Here is a 22,309-nt window from a genome sequence, read left to right as displayed (position 1 = left end):
TTAAACAACCCCAAATCCTCGATGATAGGAGACAGGGCATGAATTATGAACAGAAAAGCTCTTAGATCCTGCCTTCAGGGTGCTTGGTGCAAAGACCCACTTGAGGTCCTGAAGTACAGAGCAATAGTCTTTTTCCCTTATCAGCTTTGACTAGGTGATTAAGGTCTGTGGGGGGATGAAACCTAAAAAAGGTAAATAATGCTGGTACACGAGTCGGCTGTAAAACTTGAGTTGTTACCACAAATAAGCAAACCTCTCTATCCCGGCCTTAACTTGTATTGAGACCTGAATCTGAATTTGTGAACTCCCACCATGTTTCTCTGGACTTCCCATGCTCCAAGCCCAGTCACCTCACCTCCCATCCTTACCCCTGTCCTCCCCTGCTCCCCACTCCAATTCTTCATTCGTTTGAACATATCACACCACCCTGTATGCTCTGGCCCTTACTTGTCTATCTGCTGGAACACACTTTCCCCAAGGTAGGGGCTTCACTAGAACTTAGAATCCTAAGAGTTTGACTGTATCCTGAGAGGGGAGGAACTAATAAATAGGCAGGTATAAAAGTCTATTAAATCACTGACTCCTGTGGAAGGCACTCAAGGACATTTTGGGGTACACAGTGATCCAACATAGGCACAACCAAACAGGGAGAGGCCTAGGAGTCATTCACAAAGGCAAAGGTCACTGACCATGCTTGTGATGGAGGCGGCTGGGGCAGGGGAAGAGGAATTCCCTCCGTGCACAGGTGCTGGTGACTTGGTCACTCGCGGTTGCCTGTGAACAAATCAATTATCAGTGTGAGCCCCAAGCTGCTCAAACTCCAAGTTCTAAAACCACATAAAACTCAAGGCCAGCCTAGGAAGCATCCCATTTCCTTTCTTCAATTCAATTTCCCAAGCATTTAATAAGTGTTTAACATATGCAAAACCATGTGCTAAGTTCTGAGGAAAGACAAAAGCTTAATGATACATGGTCCCGGGCCTTGCAAGAACTCTCATCTAGTGGGGGAGATACTTAATAACCTAGGGCAAACAAGGCATGTCAATATTAGGGTACCAACAAAGTACAATGGGAAAATGAGGGGTAGAAGGAATGAGAGGGTACCCCTTACAATGCAGGGACTTTGCAAAACCTTCTCTTGGAAGGAGCTGCATTGAGTGTGCCAATGAGAAACTACGGACGGAGAACAATGATTCAGGTAGAAGGAACAGGTACAGGGACTCGAGAAGGCCTTGGGAATGTAGGGTTATCCAGGGCTAGTGTGTAGTTTACTTGCTGACTATTCCAGTGAGGTAGGCTAGGGAGGGCCTTTATTCTGTAGGGCAGGCTGTGCTCCATAAGGTAGGGAGCAACACTGAGCAGGCACAGTGCCTGGCATAGAACTGAGGCTCTGTGAGACACTGGTTCAAGTCAAATAGAGCACCAAGACTTTGAGCTATTTTAGGACCCAGTTACATGCAGCATTCCCCACTACTCCTGGTCTACACACACAGGGTTTGGTCCCAGGGCTTCCCAAATAAAGTTTAAAAGAGCAGACTTCCCTTCTCTCCCCAGACATCCTACTTATTCTCTCTTAACTTGGAAGAAAACAGGAAACAGTTGATCATGACATAAACAGGCTGAGAGAAGAATGAACTATGTGAGCTCACTGGCTAATCAAAGCTTCACTGCATTTCAGCCATGTCAGACCTTGTACTGCAAAGGCCAAAGCTCCAAGTACAGTCAATGATTCTGGAAGTTCTCTGACTCATAAGCAGATGGGAATCCTAAACTCATGGCTTCTTTCCAGTCCATATCAGGTAAGCCCCAGTGCTGCCACCCTGAGACTCTGAGTATGACGACAAGGGGAGAGAGAGACAGTAGTACTCTGGGTGACTAAGAGGTAACCTCCAATCTGGTGGTTCTGCACGACCTATCATTTATTCCTTCTGATAAACATATTTGAGCACCTACTATGTGCTAGACACTGTTCTAGGTGCTGGGGATACAGCAGTAAACAAAACAAAAATCTCTGGCTTCATTACATTCTTGTGTTTGCAGGGTAGAGGGGTTACTATGGGCAGGGAGACAGAAAAAAAAATAATATGTTAGAAGGTGATAGGTTCAATAAAAAAGTAAAGCAAGGCAAGGAGAAACCATGTCTGTTGGGGGACACAACTGTGTACAGGGTATTCAGGGAAGGCCTGCCATTTGATCTAAAAATTGAAGGCTCCACCGACAGTGACTTGGATCTACCTGCTAGCTTCAAGTTAAGTCACATTTAAAAAACCTAAGTTCCTGTATCTGTAAAATGCAGTTCTTTACCCCATCTACCTCACGGAGTTGTTGCCAAGAGCAAATTAAATTGTGGATATCAAAAGTGCTTTGAAGGTCAACAAATCGTTATGTTGTAGAGAGAAGTCCAGTGAAGGGGCTTGGCAGACCAGTCCTGAGCTCTCTGTTTAGGTTGAGGGCTATAGATCAGATACATTTATGCAAGGGAATGGGGTACTTACTGGTCCCAATGTTTTCTGAAAGTTTCAACATACAAAACCAGCTAAAGGAAGACACTGAGACAGCAATTTTAATAATCACATCAAAACAAATACGGCTTAAGTACCAAATACTATATGGGGCAGGAGTATAGTGTTCAAGGATGCACATTTTGGTGATAAAACTAAAAATACGAAGGTGGTGATTACTTTTAAAGACTGGACAATGGTCACTTCTGGAGAAAAGGGGTATTATTGAGATAAGGCACAAGGAGGGCTTCTGGGTAGCTAACAAGAGTTTACCTTACAATAAGCCATATATTTGCTTCATGCAGTTTTCTGCTTGTTTTATTTTACAATAAAAAAGAACAATATTGCTACCCTTTCCTCCCCAACTTATGGTTCATTTCATTTCACTACTTGTTGAAACTAGTGGAGAGAATGAGAGGAGAGTGAAGTCAGTAATCATTTGTTAATAGCTCTGATCAACAAACCTGAATCAAGGCACAGTTTGATACTCAACAAGGAATCTGAGGGGGAGGAAGCTAGGTATAGTTTTACTTTTCATCATTTCATAAGCATAACTGCAAATAAGTAGCTATGCTAGCTACATATGTAAAAAGGAATCCGTTAAATGAAAAATATAAATAAAATTATATAGGATGAAAAGCCTATGCCCCTGCACTAGAATTCAATCATACAATTTCCTCTACTGAACATTCGGGAGATGGAACTGTCACCATATATTGTATAATATATCAGTGTGTAAAACAGAAGTTATACTATGGATAACTAATTTGCAAATCTCCACAAGGGTAGGATTAATAATTTACCTGTTTCTGAATCCATCTCTGGTTCTGTCCACCTGCGGTTTGCCAAAACCAGGCTGGTAGAAGTTTGCTGCCTGCACTGCAAGGTCATGTGGCAGGGCCAGCCCCTCCAAAGCTGCCTGTTGCAATTCTAGCTGGCTCATCTGCTGAACAGAAGTGGCAGAGGGGGGGTCAGCAGAAGAATGACAGTCAGTGCACTTTCTACAAAGGTCTCTCTTTGCTCTTTTGGAAAAGGTATGTTTAAGCAGCAGCTGAGAGAAATTAGATACTGCAAACCTGACTAAACTGTGCTGCCATCCACTGAACAGAATTTTAGCTATTTAAGTATGACATAATTTCACCAATTTTCTGGCCTTCACTGGGCTTGAGTTATAATTCAAAACCACTTCCAAGCATTGCAGCAATTTAATTCTCTATCCCACAAGCAACAATAAGGGTAAAAAGCAAGCAACAGATTAAGTTTGAGAAAGAGCTCAGCCAGACCTGGGCTGTGACAGGGCTCATGGGCTTGCGCATGCCTTGGAATGGATCTCCGAGAAGCTGCTGTGGTCCTGGTGTGAAACCTGTTGGGAAGGTTAAAGATTCAGTGCGTGTCAAGACAGCACCTGTCCCTCCAAGAGGCATTATCACCAATGCATGCTGCTCCTCGCTGAACACCATCTCTTTCAGGAAGTACTGATTTCCTGGGCTGATGATGTCTCTCTTCTTCTGTGCCCCACAGTGGGCTATGTGGACCTCAATCAGAGCTAATTAATGACTCAAACTGCTGGTATCTATCTTCCTAGCTAAGCTGTCAGCTTTGTTTCTTTCAGAGGCGAGACCTCTATCTGGGAGAGAACAGCTTTTCTAGCCAGTGATTTGGCCCATTGCAACCACACCAGCAGTACCAAAGCAGAGGCCAGTGCTCTGAGGTTCATACTCTTTCCATTATATCTCCCTAATTGTGGAAAGATTACAAAAACTTCCTCTCAAGGTATGACTGGCAGGGGCCAGAGCAGCCAGCAGCTTAAAGTGGTCGCAGGTGCAGGAACACTGAGATTCTGTACAACACTTTGCTAAGACAGCTTTGTGGAAGTGCTTCTTCCATTCATGTTCTGAATTAGCCACAAGACCTCCCATTTGGTCGTGTACAACTTCACCAGGTTGGTGGAGAGCCACTACTCTGACTTATCTATTAAGGAAAAACCTAAGGAGCCAAATTAACTTTTCTAGATTGAATTCCCAAAATAAGGAAGATGACTAAAAAGCTGGATCCAATTTAGATCAACCTCAAGAGAAAAAGTACAAAACTGCAACATGAACCTATTTATCTAGAAGGGCAGCTGGATAATAAACTATCTTCCACATCTGTGTCCTTACCACCCCCTGAAAAAAGCATAACAAATTAACACATTTCTTTTTAAACTCTTCAAGGATACCCATGAAAAAGACTTTGCCAGTTTTAAGGGAGAGGTATAACCTAGGGGAAGGGAAGGGGAAATGATGACAGATAGGCATCTACGCACAAAAGCATTTACCGATTGGTGATGGTATTCTGGGACGAAGGTAGTCTGCTGAGGCTGCTCTCGTCTGAAACACCTGTGACAAGGGAGGAGAGGGTGCTCTTTGGCCCAGTAAAGATGTCGTAGGCTCCAAGCTCCCCATAAGGCCACTCAGAAGATTGGAAGAAGCAGGTCTCTGAACAGGTGGACCCAGAAGTTCCTAAAGGCAGAAAAGTCAAATCCTTGTGAACAAATCTAGTTCTTCCTCCTAGTCAGAGGTTGTGGATTAAATTCTGGAAGCCAATGATGAATCTCCCTCCTGCTGCACTGAAGGACTTGGCACATGTACATGCAACAAATTTCTCTGAACGTTCAGCTACCAACATTTCCTTTAAGTTAGTGCTACAAATATAAGTTAGATACTTTAAATTTCCATAGAAATTGCAAACCTGCAAACTGGAAACCAAGCGCTTACTTCATCATCTTTTTTAGCCACCTCCCCACCCCACAATGAGGTTAACAAGCGACACAGAACTACATCAGGCAGCAACATCGTATCCTTCGTTGCCGGGCAACATGGATCATTCTCTAAGGCCCAAAAGTGGACCACTACACAAAACCAGTTCGGAGGACTACTGTTCAGGACTCCAAGGCCTCGGTATAAGATTGTGAAGTACCTGCAAGATGTTCTTAGGGACAGGCTGGCCTGGAATCTCAGCAGGGGACATCAAATGGCTTTCAAGGGTTCGCTAAAAAAATCAAAGGAAAACTGGTTTTAACCTTCTTACATACTTAACTTATAGATTAATTGGGGACCACAAGAAAACATAAAAACTCCCCAGGGAGTTGGCACTTAACAGCAGAATGATGTCCATATCACAGAAAAGTCAGATCAACTTGTCCCACTCTCTCATCACACAGGTCCCAAAGATCTTGGAACAGAAAGAATTTTCACATGTACGTGCAAAGTCCACTCAGAGACCCTCAGACAAGCTCTTTTCTGTGGTAACCCTAAGTCCATTTTACTATTTCTAACACTGTGACCAAAAGAAGGGGAAAAGAAAATGGTGAAACAGGGGAACACTTATTTACTGAGAAGCCACAAGTAGGAAATTTTGATAATCTATAGATTTTAATTTTCGAGGCAACCTTTGCTACCCATTGTCTTTAACAAGATTTATAGACCACAGATGGTATGAAAAACCTAGTAAACAACATGTGAGTTTGGCCAAAATTGTTATATTTCAGAGTTTCATATTTCAGGAAATTTAAACTTTATTATTTTTTAACAAGCTACTCCAAATGGGTCTCATATACAGGGCAAAATTCGTATCCTCCACTTTTAGCTCTTTTAATGCAGCAGCAGTTATGTTTTGCATCGAACTTGTATTACCTCTGGTGCTTCAGGACATCCTTGTGTCCATTTAGCTCTGCCTCAAGTGCTTTCTCTGTCAGTTTCCCTTCCACAAGCTGAACTGCCAAGGTCCACAGCAATGTCCTCGGGAGTGACAAATAGCCCAAAGATACCCAAGTGTTTCATTGCTGGTTTTGGAATTGGAACTGACTGTAAATGATTTTAATAAGATCTCCTCAAGAATCATTTAATTCCATTTAACAAAAACAAATAGGCGGGCTTCCTTGGTGGCGCAGTGGTTAAGAATCTGCCTGCCAATGCAGGGGACACGGGTTCGAGCCCTGCTCTGGGAAGATCCCACATGCCGCGGAGCAACTAAGCCCGTGCGCCACAACTACTGAGCCTGCGCTCTAGAGCCCGCGTTGCACAACTACTGAGCCCACGTGTCACAACTACTGAAGCCCATGCGCCTAGAGCCTGTGCTCCGCAACAAGAGAAGCCACCGCAATGAGAAGCCCGTGCACCGCAACGGAGAGTAGCCCCCGCTCGCCGCAACTAGAGAAAGCCCACGCCCAGCAACGAAGACCCAACACAGCCAAAAATAAATAATAAATTTAAAAAAACCCAAAAAACAAAAAAAACAAATAGGCAACTTTATACTACATGGCTTGCTATATTTGGAGGATAGCATCTACAATTTAATTTGAAATAGAGTTTAGATTGAACCAACATGTCCTATTTTGGGGATAAACAATATGATTGAACCAAAACAGAGGCAGATCAGAAATAGTATACATAACACACACAGTCACAGTAACTAAAAGCTTGGAAGAATTCCATGACTTAAACAACAACATGCAAATCAAGTAATATTTTGGGATAATGCCCGGTGCACTTATTACATTATTTCCTTGTTGCTTTCTTTTCTAGGTTGAGTTTGTGTTACTCTTTGCCTAGCACCTTAAATTATATCATCCATTCCTTTACGCGTGTTCGTTTGAGGCTCATTCCCTCAGCTGAAGCCAGATATATTTCAGAGCACTGAAACCCCAACATCATACCAGTTATCCTCACAAATCCGGGTCAACTGTGTTAATATCAAACCCTAGAATCATATCTGAAACAAGATGTTCAAAAGCATCAGGTAAACTGTTGAATTCCCCTGCTCCCATTTCTTTACTTACACTAAAAGTGGCTATTTACAAGATTTGACCCCTACCACTGTAGTTAGCATGTAATCACCATGACATAAAGGTACTGGGTTGGCCAAAAAGTTTGGGTTTTTCCGTTAAATCACAGAAAACCCCGAATGGACTTTTTGGCCAACCCAATAACAAGAAAGCAGAACAGGATAGTTTGCAGTCCTGTAATCTGGTCCTCATTTGAAAGCATTTATATCTAGTAATTCTTTGCATGGAAATTATCTAAAGCAGCTTACAAGGAACACTCCCCTATAACTGGCATGGTGTGGTCAGATACACAGAAATAAGTCTACCTATCTGAGATGCCTCCTTTCAGAGGCAGAGAGTCAGGTAGGTAGGCCAGGAACAATGGCGTCTGTTAGGATCTAGCACTAACAGCTGGTCAGAAAAGAAACATCAAAAATCAGCTGCCCTCTACTGGTACAAGGCACAATGAAACAGCTACTTCTCCCATGGTTAACCTGTAGTTCTCAGACAAGAAGGTGTCAGGAAAAACAAGAGGCAAAACTCAGTTTGGTAAATTTGCTATAACTTCGCAACTAGAGTAAGTCTATGTTTTTATTTATTGTTCAGATTTACCATTTCCCTTTCACTTTGTATCATCAAGGATTAGCAACAGTAACACACAGACCATGGCTGAGAGGCGACCTCTAAATGTGTTATGACAAAGACCAGTATGTGCTACACACCTGCATTTACTGACATGCAGTCACCTTGTAACCCAACTTCATGTCTAAAGGTGTTTTATAAGTTTGGAGTCACAGCTTTTTTTATTAGTAAATTAACAGAATGCAACTGTCTTGAAAAATTCATCTTAGATACTTTACAAATGATATGTATACCTGTCAACTGCCTAATCAAGAAAGCAAGTAATCTCAGGTATCTGGGAGTAATTAGAAGTTGTGAAAAGATTTTACTCTAAAAATATGGTAAGTTACTTTAACTTAAGTAGCTGAATAAACAAGAAAACCTTCTCTGGAGCTCACCCCAAAAGGTATGTTTACACCTTATTTTTTTCAGCAGTGAGTTAAGATAAGCAAGTTATGTCTGAATCTTTCAATCGCTGTACTGTCATGCACAGTAACTACAGATTAACCACAAGCCTGCTTTTTCAAGTAACAAACAGTATAGCGATAATTAAAGAACACACAAAAGTAGCAAGGACCAACTGACTACTAAAGAATTTCCAACTTACTCGGAATACCTTTTTTAAAAGCCATTTATTGGGTGGGAAGTGGAATAGAAAGAGGGAAAAGGAGAAAAGGTTGGGGTTTGTGCCAAATACTTACGCTGACTTTGGGCTGAGAAGGCAAAGTTCCACTTGCCTTCATGGTGCTCACTAGCTTGTTGAACGCAGTCATATCTCCATCTTTTCTGAGCTGTCGATTGCTGGTCACAGTACTCAGGGTCTCCTCTAAATGCTCTGCCATAAAGGGAGTTGAATTCTTCACCTGCTGGTCCACCTTCAAGCCCTTGAGCCCTGCTTCTACCTCTTCCACTGAAAGCACAACCCCTGAATGTGCTGAAAGGTTGAGAAAGTCCAGGTTAAGAGAAGCAAAGGAATATGTGGTAGGAATTCTCTTTGTATACCATGATGGTTAAGGTGAAAATAATTTATTTCACAGTTGAAGTGAGGTTGTCAGAAAAGGCTGACACCAAAAATAGACAAACTGAAGGCACTGAGATCCTGCAGGAGGACTTCTTATAATGAGTCTTTTGGAGACTTATTACCAGGGACAGGAATCCCAGATGGCCCAACATAAGCAAGAGTGCTACCTGCACTATGGTTATTATATCACGAAGGTTGTATGTTGAGGGCTTAATAATCTAAGCAAGAACATAGCAGACTGGGGCAGAGGTGTGAGGAGCTGCCAAGTTATGCTCGGGAGGACTGCAACATTCACGGGAGTGTTATACTCAGGCTCCAGGTAAGGAGGACGTAGAAGAAAAGTTCTTACCATGGAGCTCGTGATCCAGTGACTACCAGATTCTCAAAGAGGTGGTACTGTTTGATAAAAAGTTTTTTTGAAGAACATTAAACAAAACCCACCATCTATCTGACTTTTGATGAGATAGCAGTCTGTTAGAACCAATTCTGCCATTAAGACAGAGCATCCAAATGTTTCAAATATCTAAAGCAGACTCTAATAAAAACTTACAGCTCTCTTTAAGCTTTTCTTTATTTGCAGAAAGGCTGGAAAGGAGAGGTTTTAAATCCACTTTGGCTTTCTGTAGCATTTCTAGAATATCCACTTTATTTTCAGCATGGTCTTCTAATGGTATAGGAGCAAAATAATTCCCCGAGTTCTGTCCAGGAGAGAGGATGGCTTGTTCCAGACCTAGTATTGCAAGTAAATATATTCATAATTATTGGTCCCAATAAAGCACAGAAATATATCTTCAACAGTATTAAAAGGACACAAATTGAAGGGTTTTTTCAGTATCCAGAAACCCTTTAATGGACCCCTGACTAATGAAGACAAAATGAACCATATCAGGGAAAGCTCAAGTCTACATCCAAGACCAGAACCTGAAGCAATTTTACCTGCAAGTCTCTCCAGCTCTTCATGCGGTGTTGACCCAAGACTGCTGGATCGGCTTCCTGATCGGCTCGGGTTAGAGAACCACCTACTGAATCGACTGGCAGAGACTGACCCTTCTCCCAAAACATCTTCTATCATCTAAAGGGAAAGATAAAAGAAGCTAAGACAATAGTTTCTAGGTGAAAAGGACAAGAAGGTTCAAATTTTAAGAAAGGGTCACTTACTTTGAAACTTCCTTTGATGCTGCTGACCTGAAGGCAAACACCCTCAGACCTTAGGATTCTGAACATCTTTAACTTTTCTTCCCCTCCTGGATCATTTCTGAGTAACCCAAACTTGGGCATAACCAACCATGTATTCTCTAAGCATATAAAGCAAAACCTCTGTGCCACAGAAAGTGTTCTGGTTTTCTATCTTTGCCTCATTAGAAAATCCATGAATGTTCTAAGAGGGTATAGTTTCAAAATAAAAATCAGCACCAGAGTAAAGCATTCCATTGCCAAGCTGATGAGTGACCTTCAACTAAGCATCAGGTATGGAGAGCTGATGAAAGAAAACCCTTGCTTCAGACTTCAGCATCCTCAAGGTTGTAATGAACATCATGAAATCCAATGCTGACAATTTCAGAACCCAAAAGCTAAAAAGTAGAGCTCATAAAGATCATATTTCCAAGTCATATTTCCTAGTCAAAGTCCAAGTCAGAATGTGAAAGATGAACTTTTAATTGATCTCTAATATCTGTTTGAACTTAATAGAAAGTTTTCAGGTGTTTGTTTTCTTTTAAATCTGACCTCCATAGTTTTTGGTTTAATAATAAGAGCAATTAAATGATGCACTATGATCAGAAGTAATTTCTTCAATGCTGTTTCATAACAGTAATTTCTATTACCAATCCTTCTTAAAAACTAAATTTAAGCATTGAAAATGAAATTTTCAGTTGTACCCTATTATAAATCTAATTAAATATCCAAATTGATCTTTATGCAGTTCTCTTATCAATATTTAGAAAAGACAAGATAAAGCAAATATCAATCCAAAAATGAGGCACATCCTTGACAATAAGGCATAAACAGAAAACAGGTTTTTCTGAAGGCTGGTACATAGATGACAGAGTTAGGGACTTTGTTTTATCTGAAGTCTAAAACCCCCAGTTTCTAGTCAAAGTTCAGCAGTGGAAGGTTAGATTTATTCTTTTATTCTTATCTGGAAGAATTTTCTCATAACACATGCCCAATCTAAGCCACAAATAATTCTCTTGAACACAAGAATGAGACATTGATTACTTGTGGTACTTCTATTTTCTTAGGTATTATTCAACAGTTTCAATCACATTCCACTTATAGACTCTCATACCTTAAATAATGCTGACTTTTTTTTTCTTTTTTTTAGGGAAAAGACCGATTTTTTTACTGGATTTGGCTTTGACAAGTACTGGCAAACCCTGCAGACACGAATACAAAATGATTGTAAACAAACAGGCCGTGCCAGCAAATGCTGACTTTCAAGTCCACTAATTTGCAATCATTAAATTACAGGAGAAGCATTATAAAGTGATGTTTCACTGTGAAAAATTGGGAATTGTACCCAAAACACAACCACCTTGGTGATAAACAGGAATTTTTAAAAGTAAAAGCTAGAGCTGTTTAAAATATTTTAATTTTGAAAAGAGTTTGAAATTTTAAAAATAGTAAAAATAGCTTTGCACTTTGTTTTTATTTCCTCTGATCATATTGTATAGGAAAAAAGCCAGAAGATACACAGGAGGAACATGAAAAAGTAAAGGAAGTGAATATAAGGTATCTGGACATTTTCTAAAGATTTGACAGTAAGTGTTAAGAAAGTCATTTCCATATTTTGATCAGTGACCAACTTTGTTAGAGAAGCTAAGTTTTATTATAGCTAAAACATAAGTAGAGACAAAGTCGCTTTTACACACCACTTACTAGAAATGCCAATTTCAAGAAGCTAGAGCATTTTGAACCCAAAAAGAATCTTAAGAGTTTATCTAGTCAGTCATTTTTTACCACAGAGCCAGCAGGGATACTCTAATACCAGTCCCTCCCTCCCCTTATGCACATTGGTACTCAGCTGACTGCTGCTACATTCCACAGCCTAAGCTAGTCAAGAAGAGGAGGCTGTGAACTGCAGTCTGGTATGTTTCAGCTGCTCTTTCTAGACTACATTTTTAATAGCATTTTTAAGGTAACCTATATGACTGTTAGTTTGGTCCGTCAAAGGTCATTTAGACTAGTCATATCCTAGGATTCATATTATTCTGATACAGATATTGTGAAATATTTTTGCTCTTCGACAATTACTAAGTTTTACTGATCAATGCTTTTCTTTTATTACTTTCCACTTTTATGGAAATTTCCATATTTTTGTATTTGTTTCACTCTAGTTTGATTTTTCTTTGGATTTCTAATGAATGCATTTAAGGCTACACACTTTCATCTTAGCACACTTTTGATTATTCCACCAAGGTTTTTCTATGTCATGCTCCTGTTCATCACTCTACATAGTTTAGGATTTCTGTTTTGATTTCCTTTTTCTTCATTCAAAATACTTCTATGTACCTGTTATGTGTCAGGTACTGTAGTAAGAGCTGCATATCTAAAATCAGCTTATTTTTAATTACGTAACTGAAATTATTTGCACATGTGATCTAAATTTTCATTTTGTACAGATTTTCGTGGCTGTCAACTTCTAATGTATTGCAATGCCAGTAAATATAGCTTAAAAGTATAGGGTGTAATTCTGTTTATGCCAATTAATACCCAACATCTGTGGGGCCTACTAAGTGCCAGGTACTATACCTCAAACACTTTATATCATTTGTCAGTTGATAGTCAAATCTTATATATAGCCCTTCTTATTTTTCCCAATTGACTGGTCATTTTCTGAGCATAATAATAGAGTCCAGCTGGTTATACAGCACAACCAGAGCATCTCTTTTTACTGATCCCAGCTTTGCTTTTAAGTGAATCTATTCTAGAATATACACCTTAATGAGCAGTACCTCCATGAAAAACATGGAGAGATTTCCTAGCTAGGTACCTTCTCAGAATTAACCAAGTTTTGGTTGAGGGTGAGGGCCAAAGGATAAGATGGTGCTGCGTTCCTATTCCTCCCTTTTATGCTTTATAGGCAGTATAGTTGGGGGGAATTAGGAGTAAAGACTGTTAACTGAAACTACAAAAATTAGAATTCAGTTTCCACTACTAACTAGCTATGTGACTTTAGGCAAGTTATTTAAACCTCTCTGTGCCTGCCTTCCTCATCTGTAAAACAGAAACAGTAGTAATCTAACTTACAAGGGTTTTGTGGGGATTAAATGACTTATTGGATATAAAACCTAAAACAATCAGCACTGTATGCATGTTACCTATTATTAAAAGTTTAGTTTTGAATTCTTCCTTTGCCTAGGTACACAGGTAAGTTTCACAGGTACTCACATTTGGAGCCAAGTACAGGCCTCTAAATTTTGACCTTTTGCTGTGAAAACTTTTTACAATAAGATTTCCATCTGTCTTCTAAGAGAATGCAAAAAAAAAAATGTCACTAAACACAGCTGGTATAAAAATAAAAAATTACTGTCCCCTCAAAAGCTAAGAATTTGAGAGGATCACTCAGTTTTACATCAAGTAAATGAAACTCATATCTGGATGCAACCCTTCTGCTCATAGTGAGCCAAAGGACTACTGGCCAGCTCACTGTAAGTGACGTATCTGGCTAGAGGACTTACAGTTAAAACTGTGCTAGAACTTAAGGAGCAAAACCATGCAGCTGCCGGTTGATCTGCAGCCGCCCTCCACATATTCCTGAACAGCGCTGTAGAAAAGTGTGGTCTTGGGCCAAGCTGGTCCACAATGAGGTAAGTTGAGAGTTGGAGTAAATGCTTAGCAACTTTTATAGCAACTGAGCATTGCTGTGATATTTGTACTTTATACTGAAGTATTGGTCCTCAATGGATTGGAAATAAAACCTGGCCTTCACCATAGAGAATTTGAGAAGTACTGCCCTAGAACTCACCTGTGGCCCTGTACCTATCAGTGCTATGCAGTGTCTGCTCACCTATTCCGGGTGGCCATCTTTTAGGCTTTTGGGGGCAGGCAAATGACAAAGGCATGCTTCTCTGTCATGCCCAGCTTTGTCCACTCATGCAATGATCAAACAAGAAGCAGTTACAGTTAAGGAGTAGAGTACGTTAAGTTAGAACCACTAGTTCTAAAGGACTGGTCAAACTTACTTGCTGTATTTCATGTCCTGTAAAGGACATCTGGGACGTACAGATGCTTTTGGTCAAATGGTTTTTAAAATTCTATTTCATCAGTCCTATGCACTCTTTCAGCAACCACAGAAAAATCTCAATTCTGGGGGCATAGGCCATAGTTTCATCTTTTCTCCAAAAATTTGATGAGGCATTACTAATCCCTAAATGGCCAAAGGGGACAGGAGCAAGGGCAGGTACCAAGTGAAGATTTGGGATGTCTTACTGTTTCTACTTTAAAAGTCGAGAAAGATTAGACCTCGACAGTTCAACAGCAACAGTGATAGTATCCCACACTCCTTTTCATGAAAGGTTTTCAGAACCATCACATCACACAGGTACCACCTAACCAGCCTTACCCAAGGAATGCAGATCAGTATGATACTGATCATCAGTTATAAAAATCCACCTCCACAATAAGGCTCTACAACAAACACTTAACTACTTAAAAATAAAAGCAGACAATGTTCTTAAACATCTGCAGAATTCTTAGTCCAATGCTAACAACCTGGAAAAAGAGTTAACTGGTATAGAATTCTCACTTAGTCATTTCCACTTAGCCTCTCAAAACGAAGCCAACAAAAGTTAACATAATATTTAAGAATAAAAGCCAAAAAACTCCCAATCATCTAGCAAAACAAAACTTTAAAAAGAGGTATCTTAAAGACTCAGGTCAAATCTAACCCTACAGTTGCTCCATCCATGTTTATAAGCATGCTGCTACACTCACCGAAGCCAAGCATGGCACCTTATCAAGGTTAAAGAACTCATTAAAGTCAAATTCTCCTGGGGATTGCTCGGGCAAGACGGCATCCCTTGGCACTTCCTGATCAGCAGCAGGCTCCTGTTCAAGGATGACCTCCACCTCATCCTCTTCGGCCACTCCTCCATTGCACTCGACCATGCCTGAAAGCAAAACCGGACAAAGACAGTCTGATCATGTAAACTGCTCCAGACATATTTTGTGGCCTCAGCATCATCACACATGCAGAAGAGCCACAGATGACTTTAAAAGCAGACTTCTTGTGCCAGTGCAGCACTTGCAACAGTAAAACAGTTCCCTTCCTATGGGAGCTAGAGGAGGAAAAAAGACTTAATAACAAGCCAGAACACCAACATGATTTAGGAAGGATTATGATCCCTCCTCTGCCCATTCTTCAAGTTTTCTATAATGTAGTGGATTTTTTTCTAATTTTTTATTTTAAAGGACAATTTTTGAGCCTCTCTTGCTGCTTAAAAATGGAATGAAATTAATTTGGCTCTGCTTTCACCCATGCATCTGCATCACCACTTTAAGTCAGGGTTCAGCAACCTAAGGTATTTATGTGAAACCTAGTCCAAGGGCAAGTTTCATTTGCCTACTGATTGTAGTTCATCCTTCAAGGCAAAGCTCAAATGTCACCTCCACTAGGAAGTCTGCACTGCCTACCCATTTTTACCCTACCAAAAAATTAATCACCGCCTTCTCTATAATGTTTGTGTTATCTCTCAGAGTACTTATCACACTGTATTATAGGAACAGTCTGGTGAGACCGAGCTTTCTGAGGCAGGAAAGCTGCTCTCATCAGCTTTGTCTTACTCTGCAGTGCCTGGTTCATTTAAAACTGAGTTATGTCTGGTTGTTAGGATGGGAAGATAAGGTCTAAGAGAAGCTACCAAGTTTCCATTTAAGGAAGCTAACATCTTAGTTTTAGCCAGAGGATGGGCAAAAGGAAAAATCCTTCAGATACAGACTTTTTTTTCCTTTTAAAATAAGTGCACTGAGATACTGGAAAATCAACTTTTTAATTTGAAGAACAGAACTCCTAAAGCCCCTTCCTGCAAAAGCACCGATGTAAAAGCTGCCTATAGTTTCAAGATCACAGCAGATGTGAAGTCCTCCTAGGAAAAAAAAAGTGCCAAAGCCTGGACCCATCCCTTCTCAAAAGGCCCCAACAGGACTGCAGTCTCATTATTCATCCAGGATATTCTAGACCAAGAGAGGCTAAATGCTATCATCTGCTTTCATTCCAATAACACTTCAAAAAGCTAGACAGCAAGGCAGGGGACAACAACTGAAAGGTTAAGTGGCTTGCTTACCCAAGGTCTCAATACTAGCAGGTGGCAGAAATTTCAACCCTAGGTGGGCCAGCAGTGCTCTTCTATGCTGTGCTGTGTGTGTAAGGCAGCACTGCCCCTCCACAGAGGTGCCTGCCGCCTCAGAACCCTGGGCCTTCTGAGGGCCTAAGGCAACTGGCGAGATGGACGTTTATGAGCCATGGACAAGGCAACGGGCAGCCTCTCCCGTGGGTCAGCACACACTTACTGCCAACCAGCAGAGGTAAACGATGTTCCTTAAAGACTGACATTTAACTAAAACGACTACTTTGGTGGAGGTATTTTCCTCATTTTACAGACAAAGAAACCGAGCCCTAGAAAAGGTAAACAACTTAATAGCCTAATCAATGCCAAGTTTGTGTCCTTTTCCACTAGAGCAGTGCTTCTCTCTAACTCATTTAACCCACCAGAACCTGTCTACCTACTTTAGGATGAGAGCCAGAAGACAGAGTCTGTACTTAGTTCATACTCTTACAAAAAAAACTTTAGTATTTCTCCTATTCTCTTTTATTTTGTGTTGAGATGAGAACATCTCTTAACAGAGATGCAAGCAGCAAAAGTGCCCCAAGTGTAATTTTATGCCAGCTTGAGAGCAAACGGGGCCTGACAACTGAGAATGGGTAGGAACATGCATTAGCAGACAGACAAACACAACTGGCCATTTATTATGATAGTCTCAAAAGCCAGGGACCCAGGAAAGATAACTAAGGGCAAGTGTTACCACATTTCAGAATGAACATATACTTTTCTTTTCTTTTTTTTTTTTGGCTGCACTGCACGGCATACAGGATCTTAGTTCCCCGACTAGTGATAGAACCCATGCCCCGTGGAGTCTTAACCACTGGACTGCCAGGGAAGTCCAGAATGAACACATACTTTTCATTAGAGAGAATACAAATTAAAATTTTCTATCAGTGGAGGGTTTTAACCATTTCCTCCTTCTACATAATTGTTTTTTCTGTTTATAAGTGAAATACATATTCAGATTGTTTCATTCATCACCATATGTACAATACCTAGCACTGGGCCCTGTAGAGTAGGTGCTCAACACACACTTGTATTAAAATCATGCAGGCAAGGAACACATTTGTCTTGTCCATGGCTATACTCCCAGCACTATTACATGCCTGCAGAGAACTCTACATACCAAGTTCAATGGAAAGCTGGAACACAGACATAAATGGACTCAAAGGCACTCATCATCCCTCCCCGTCCTTTCGTTCTTGCAGCCAAGATGCAACTAGAGTACCTGTTTATCTTAAACACAGTAGCTAGGGCAATTAACCAATGGGGTGAGAGAGCCCGGACCTCTGGATTCTATTGATACTTGAGGTGCTGCCATTAAACCCATGGGACAGGGTCTTGGTTGTCACCTCTTTCCAGTCCTGTCTCTTTGCATCTGTAAGGTGAGGAGGTGACACTACTGATATATTTTGCTACTTTTGGCTCCTCCCGTGTTGATACAAGAATGGTTGAAATTCAGATTCCATCTCAGTTAAGAAAAAGATGGGCTTTTTCTCATCAGAAGCCTGATCTTTACCATGAGGTGAAAAGACCACACTTGCTGGTGCTGCTTTAATCTGAGCATGATTGAGGCATCTCTCAAAGGCAATTTAACAGCAAAGTTTCCCAAGTTACCCACCTGCCTCTTCCCTGCTTCCTCCCAAGACCACCAGCCTGGTCACTGCTCTGAACACTAGTGGGCCCCCACCCTTCACCAGGTACCCCTCGCACATTAGCTCTGGCTTCTTCGGTTTAGCAAGGAGGATACCTGAGAAAAGTGAGTTTGGGAGAAGCCAAGTGACAACACTATGAACCCTAACACCATGGTGAAGGAGGTGGGCTCTGAAGCACAGCATCCTGTTCAACTCCCAATTTCCCTACTCACTTCTTCAGTGTCCACAGACAAGTCACACAAGCCGCCTGCATTTCCATTTGCTCATCTGTAAGATGGGCGCAATAATATCTGCTTCACAGGGTTGTTAGAAGTGGGATTACATAGACAAAACGCTTACCACGTGTCCAGTACATACATGCTCAATAAATGAGACCCCTCATTATTTCTATCACATGCTCTTACCTCTGGGGAACACTTTCGTGTACACAGTGCTCTTACTGGGTAATGGGAGACTTTTCTGTTTAGCACTGCAGGCAGGACAAATTGAGGAGACAGTACAATCTACACACAGTGAACTCACAGGAAGAAGTTTCAAAATCAGGCTTCAACATTAAAAACTTGCCACTTTTAACACTGGTGCCTATTCCTAAGTGTACAATTAAGCCAATTATAAGCACATCTCATTTCAGAACAGTGAGCTTTCCTCTGAAAGTTTCTGCTGACCTTCCTTCACAGAGGCTGTCCGTCGCCTTGTTCTTTTTCTCCCCTTATGGTCTTCTTCCAGTATCTTATCATCAAAGCCAGTCAGCTCAATGGTTTCAGACTGACTTGTGGGTCCAGCTGAGAACCATTCTGGTTCTTCTTCTGTGTAGGAATCATTTCTTCTACGCTCAAAGACACGCTTACTATCCACAAACTCCCTCTGGAAAAGTACATAATGCAAAATAAAAAACAGGATTCTAGTTACGGCATTTCTACCTCAATCAAGGACTGATGAATTAAATAACGCTCAGTAGTACAATGAAGATGCTATGCTATAGACCTGAAGCCCCTCCCCACCCCCAGCTCTCTGTTCCTCCCTCTGGCTTAACAATGGGCTATGTTCACCCAGCATTTCAAGGTAACCCGGTATAAACGAAGTGAACACACAAGGTGCCAGAGGATCTAGAAGACAAACCCTGAAACGCTTGTCCTTGTAGTCCCTCTCTCGGTCTCTGTCTCTCAAGTCTCGCAGGTCCTTGTCGCTAAGACGGTGATCCTTCTCAAAGGTCCGAGCAGAGATTATCCTCCCACTGCCAATCCTTCGTCCACCAAGCAGGCGGAGCCCATCACTGTCTTTCTCCAATGGGCTTCCTGAGCGCCGGGAGCTAACAGCAGCTGTCACGTGGCAGCCCCCTCCAAAGCTTCGTCTCTGTGGGCTGAGAACAACATCTAAGTCATCTTCTTTCACACGCTCTCGAGGATCTGGAAAGATGCCGGAAAGAAAAGTTAAGCAAACCAGCAAGGGTATTCTTCCTCTCTAGGTGGTCTGTCCATGACTGGTGGCCATGGGGGTACTGGAAAAGAGTCACCACTAAAACAGCTAGAGAGTTCACATATTTAATGAAGATGAGCAAACCTTCATCTCTTTGGAGGAATAAATGTACTTTATAATCAATAATTTTCCATGATTAATCTCCATAATCCCTTTGTTTTGACTAAATCCCTTTTTTTTTTTTTTTTTTTTTTTTTTTCGCAGTGCGGCATGCAGGATCTTAGTTCCCCGACCAGGGATCGAACCCGTGCCCCCTCCAGTGGAAATACGGAGTGTTAACCACTGGACTGCCAGGTAAGTCCCTTGACTAAATTCTTATCTATGTAATTATTAGCAAATGTTTTGTCAATTAATAAACTACAGTAGGTGTCAGTATTTGAAACAGTAACCACTTAAAAAGTTAAAGTATTGAACAGCTGAATATCCACATGCAAAAAAAAGACTTAAATTCATACCTACTACCATATACAAAAATTAACTCAAAATGGATCATAGATCTAAATGTAACCCCTAAAGCTATAAAACTTCTAGAAGAAAATATGGAGGAAATCTATGACACTGGGTTAGCACAGTTTTCTTAGGCATGACACCAAGAGCACAATCTATCTTAAAAAATGATAAACTGGATTTGATCAATATCTAAAACTTTTGCATTTTGAAAGTTACTGTTCAGAGAATACAAAAACAAGCCACAGACTCGGAGAACATATTTCAAAGAATATATCTGAGGGAATTCCCGTGGTTAGGGCTCTGAGCTCTCACTGCCAAGGGCGCCGGTTCGAACCCTGGTTGGGGAACTAAGATCCTGCAAGCCACAAGGCGTGGCCAAAAAAAGAATATATCTCACAAAGGACCTGTATCCGATACATAAAAAAAAAAAAAAAAAAAAAAAAAAAAGGACAACTGGTTTGAAGAGCCACTTCACCAAAGAAAAGATGATATATGGATGGCAAATAAGTATATGAAAAGATACTCAACGTTAATCATTAGGGAAATGTAAATCAAACAATAATGTGATACATGCCTATTAGACTGGCTAAAATCAAAAAGACTGACCGTTCCAAGTGCTGATGAGGATGTGAAGCAAGTAGAACTTTCACACACTGCTGGTGGAAATGTAAAATGGTATAACCACTTTGCAAAACAGCTTGGCAGTTTCTCAAAACATTAAAGATACATCTACTATAGAACCCAGCCATCCGACTCTTAAGATATTCAGCCGAGAAAAGAAAGCATGTCTATAGAGAGACTTGTACATGAATGTTCAGAGTAGTTTTGGTTAACAGTCAGAAACTTGAAACAACCCAAATGTCTATCAACAGATAAATCGATAAACTATGGCAAATTCACACAATGGAATACTACTAGGCAATAAAAAGGAACGAACTTTTATATACCCCAAAACATGAATGAATCTTAAAACAACTATTTTGAATGGAAGAAGCTACGCAAAGAATACGTACTGTATAATTCCATTTATATTAAGTTCTAGGAAATGTAAACTAATCTATAGTGACAGAAAGCCGACCAGTGCTTGCCTGCAGGGCGGGGGTGGAGTGTAAGAAGGGACACATGGGGTGCTAGGGAACTTTTAGCTGTAATGGAAATGCTTATTACTTTGATTGTGGTAATGGTTTCACATTGTATTCACATGTCAAAACATCATATGGTACACTTTATGTGCCATTTATGTACCAGTCTATTGAATGCCAATTTTACCTCAATAAAGATGTAAGAAAAACATGTCACCACACACAAAAATTCTTCCTAGGAAAATCAGAAAACTAAAGATAAGTCCAAGTGAGGAACACCTCCTTTAATCCTCTCACTAGAAACATTTCCTAAAATGTTTTGGTATGCACTTTTCCAGAATTTCCATGCAGTGTCTGTTTTCTTCCAAAAATAAGACACAAAATAGACAGTTTTGTATAACTTGGTGAACATGTCTCCAACATGTTTTTACAGCTGAACACTCCTATATATGGATATACCAAAGTTTACTCAACTTCATTTCTACTGCTGGACATTTAGGTTGCTTCTAAGTTTTCACCTGTGTAGAAGGGTCTTACAGCTCAAGCTACAGTCATCACCCCATCTTCTTTGCTCAGTTCCAAGTTGGTTTTATGCGTGTTCCTCTCATCTCAAAAAGAGTTCCCTCTTGCAACAAGTTCCTTGACTAGCTTTTATATTGCCAGCTATCCATTTCACTTTTCTAGTTTAAAGGGGGAAAGGTATGGAAGATCAAACTTTACTCCAGTCGCAAACCACATCGAAACCCAGTATTCAGATCATACTCTATTGTGAATTAAGAATTGCCAGAACTAACTTATACCTGAGGAAAAGTCTCACCTGAGACTGGGCATAACCAGCTCTCCAGCGCAGCTTTAGGGTCCCCACATCTAACTCAGTTATCCACTTCAATGAAAGACCTGGTACTTTTAATTCAAAAGCACATAGCCTAATACAGTCTACTCACCACTGCTACATAGGAAGGCTATGATTTTACTCTGCTAGCTAATCAGAAATGAACTGTTTAAAATAATAAATAAAATAGAATTCAAAAAAAAAAAAAAAAGAAAAGAAATGAACTGTTAAGTCAGTTTCCTGATAATGATACTTTCTCCCAATGCATAAAACTCTCACAGCTAAGAATGAAGCCAGCAGCAAAGAGCACTGTCTACAAAATCGCTGCCCCCACTTCTCAGAGACTGTGCTCACCTACTATCCTGCGCACCAGGGAAGGCCGATCTGTATCTAACTCTTTCTTCAGACTTTCCATTGGCGAACTCCGTCCTGAAGCCGGGTAGAGGGAGGCATGCCACTTCTCAGGGTCCCAGACACCATCACTGCAAGTCAAAGGGCACCTACAGTTAGCACTTACACCACGAATAACACATGTAGTCTAATTT

The 22,309-nt window shown here is 40.7% G+C and overlaps 1 protein-coding gene across 6 annotated transcripts in view; it reads right to left on the bottom strand.

Annotated features, from left to right (window-relative positions):
- Positions 1-22,309, bottom strand: part of EIF4ENIF1 (eukaryotic translation initiation factor 4E nuclear import factor 1) — a 41,419-nt gene that overhangs the window by 3,962 nt on the left and 15,148 nt on the right. For 4 of the 6 annotated variants that reach the window (XM_036874838.1, XM_036874837.1, XM_036874835.1 and 1 more), the window contains exons 4-15: positions 22,119-22,246; positions 19,044-19,330; positions 18,590-18,788; positions 14,882-15,057; positions 9,884-10,019; positions 9,498-9,677; positions 8,628-8,860; positions 5,460-5,531; positions 4,819-5,002; positions 3,785-3,864; positions 3,305-3,447; positions 690-774 (exon numbers count right to left, since the gene is read on the bottom strand). In XM_036874838.1, coding sequence (XP_036730733.1) covers positions 690-774; positions 3,305-3,447; positions 3,785-3,864; positions 4,819-5,002; positions 5,460-5,531; positions 8,628-8,860; positions 9,498-9,677; positions 9,884-10,019; positions 14,882-15,057; positions 18,590-18,788; positions 19,044-19,330; positions 22,119-22,246 — 1,903 coding nt within the window. The remainder of the gene's footprint in view (positions 1-689; positions 775-3,304; positions 3,448-3,784; positions 3,865-4,818; positions 5,003-5,459; positions 5,532-8,627; positions 8,861-9,497; positions 9,678-9,883; positions 10,020-14,881; positions 15,058-18,589; positions 18,789-19,043; positions 19,331-22,118; positions 22,247-22,309) is intronic. The other 2 variants (XM_036874840.1, XM_036874836.1) reach the window with 1 other exon arrangement.

This window comes from Balaenoptera musculus, chromosome 14 (genome assembly GCF_009873245.2).
Source record: "Balaenoptera musculus isolate JJ_BM4_2016_0621 chromosome 14, mBalMus1.pri.v3, whole genome shotgun sequence".
Taxonomy (NCBI): domain Eukaryota; kingdom Metazoa; phylum Chordata; class Mammalia; order Artiodactyla; family Balaenopteridae; genus Balaenoptera; species Balaenoptera musculus.
This window is presented reverse-complemented; position numbering and strand designations above follow the sequence as displayed.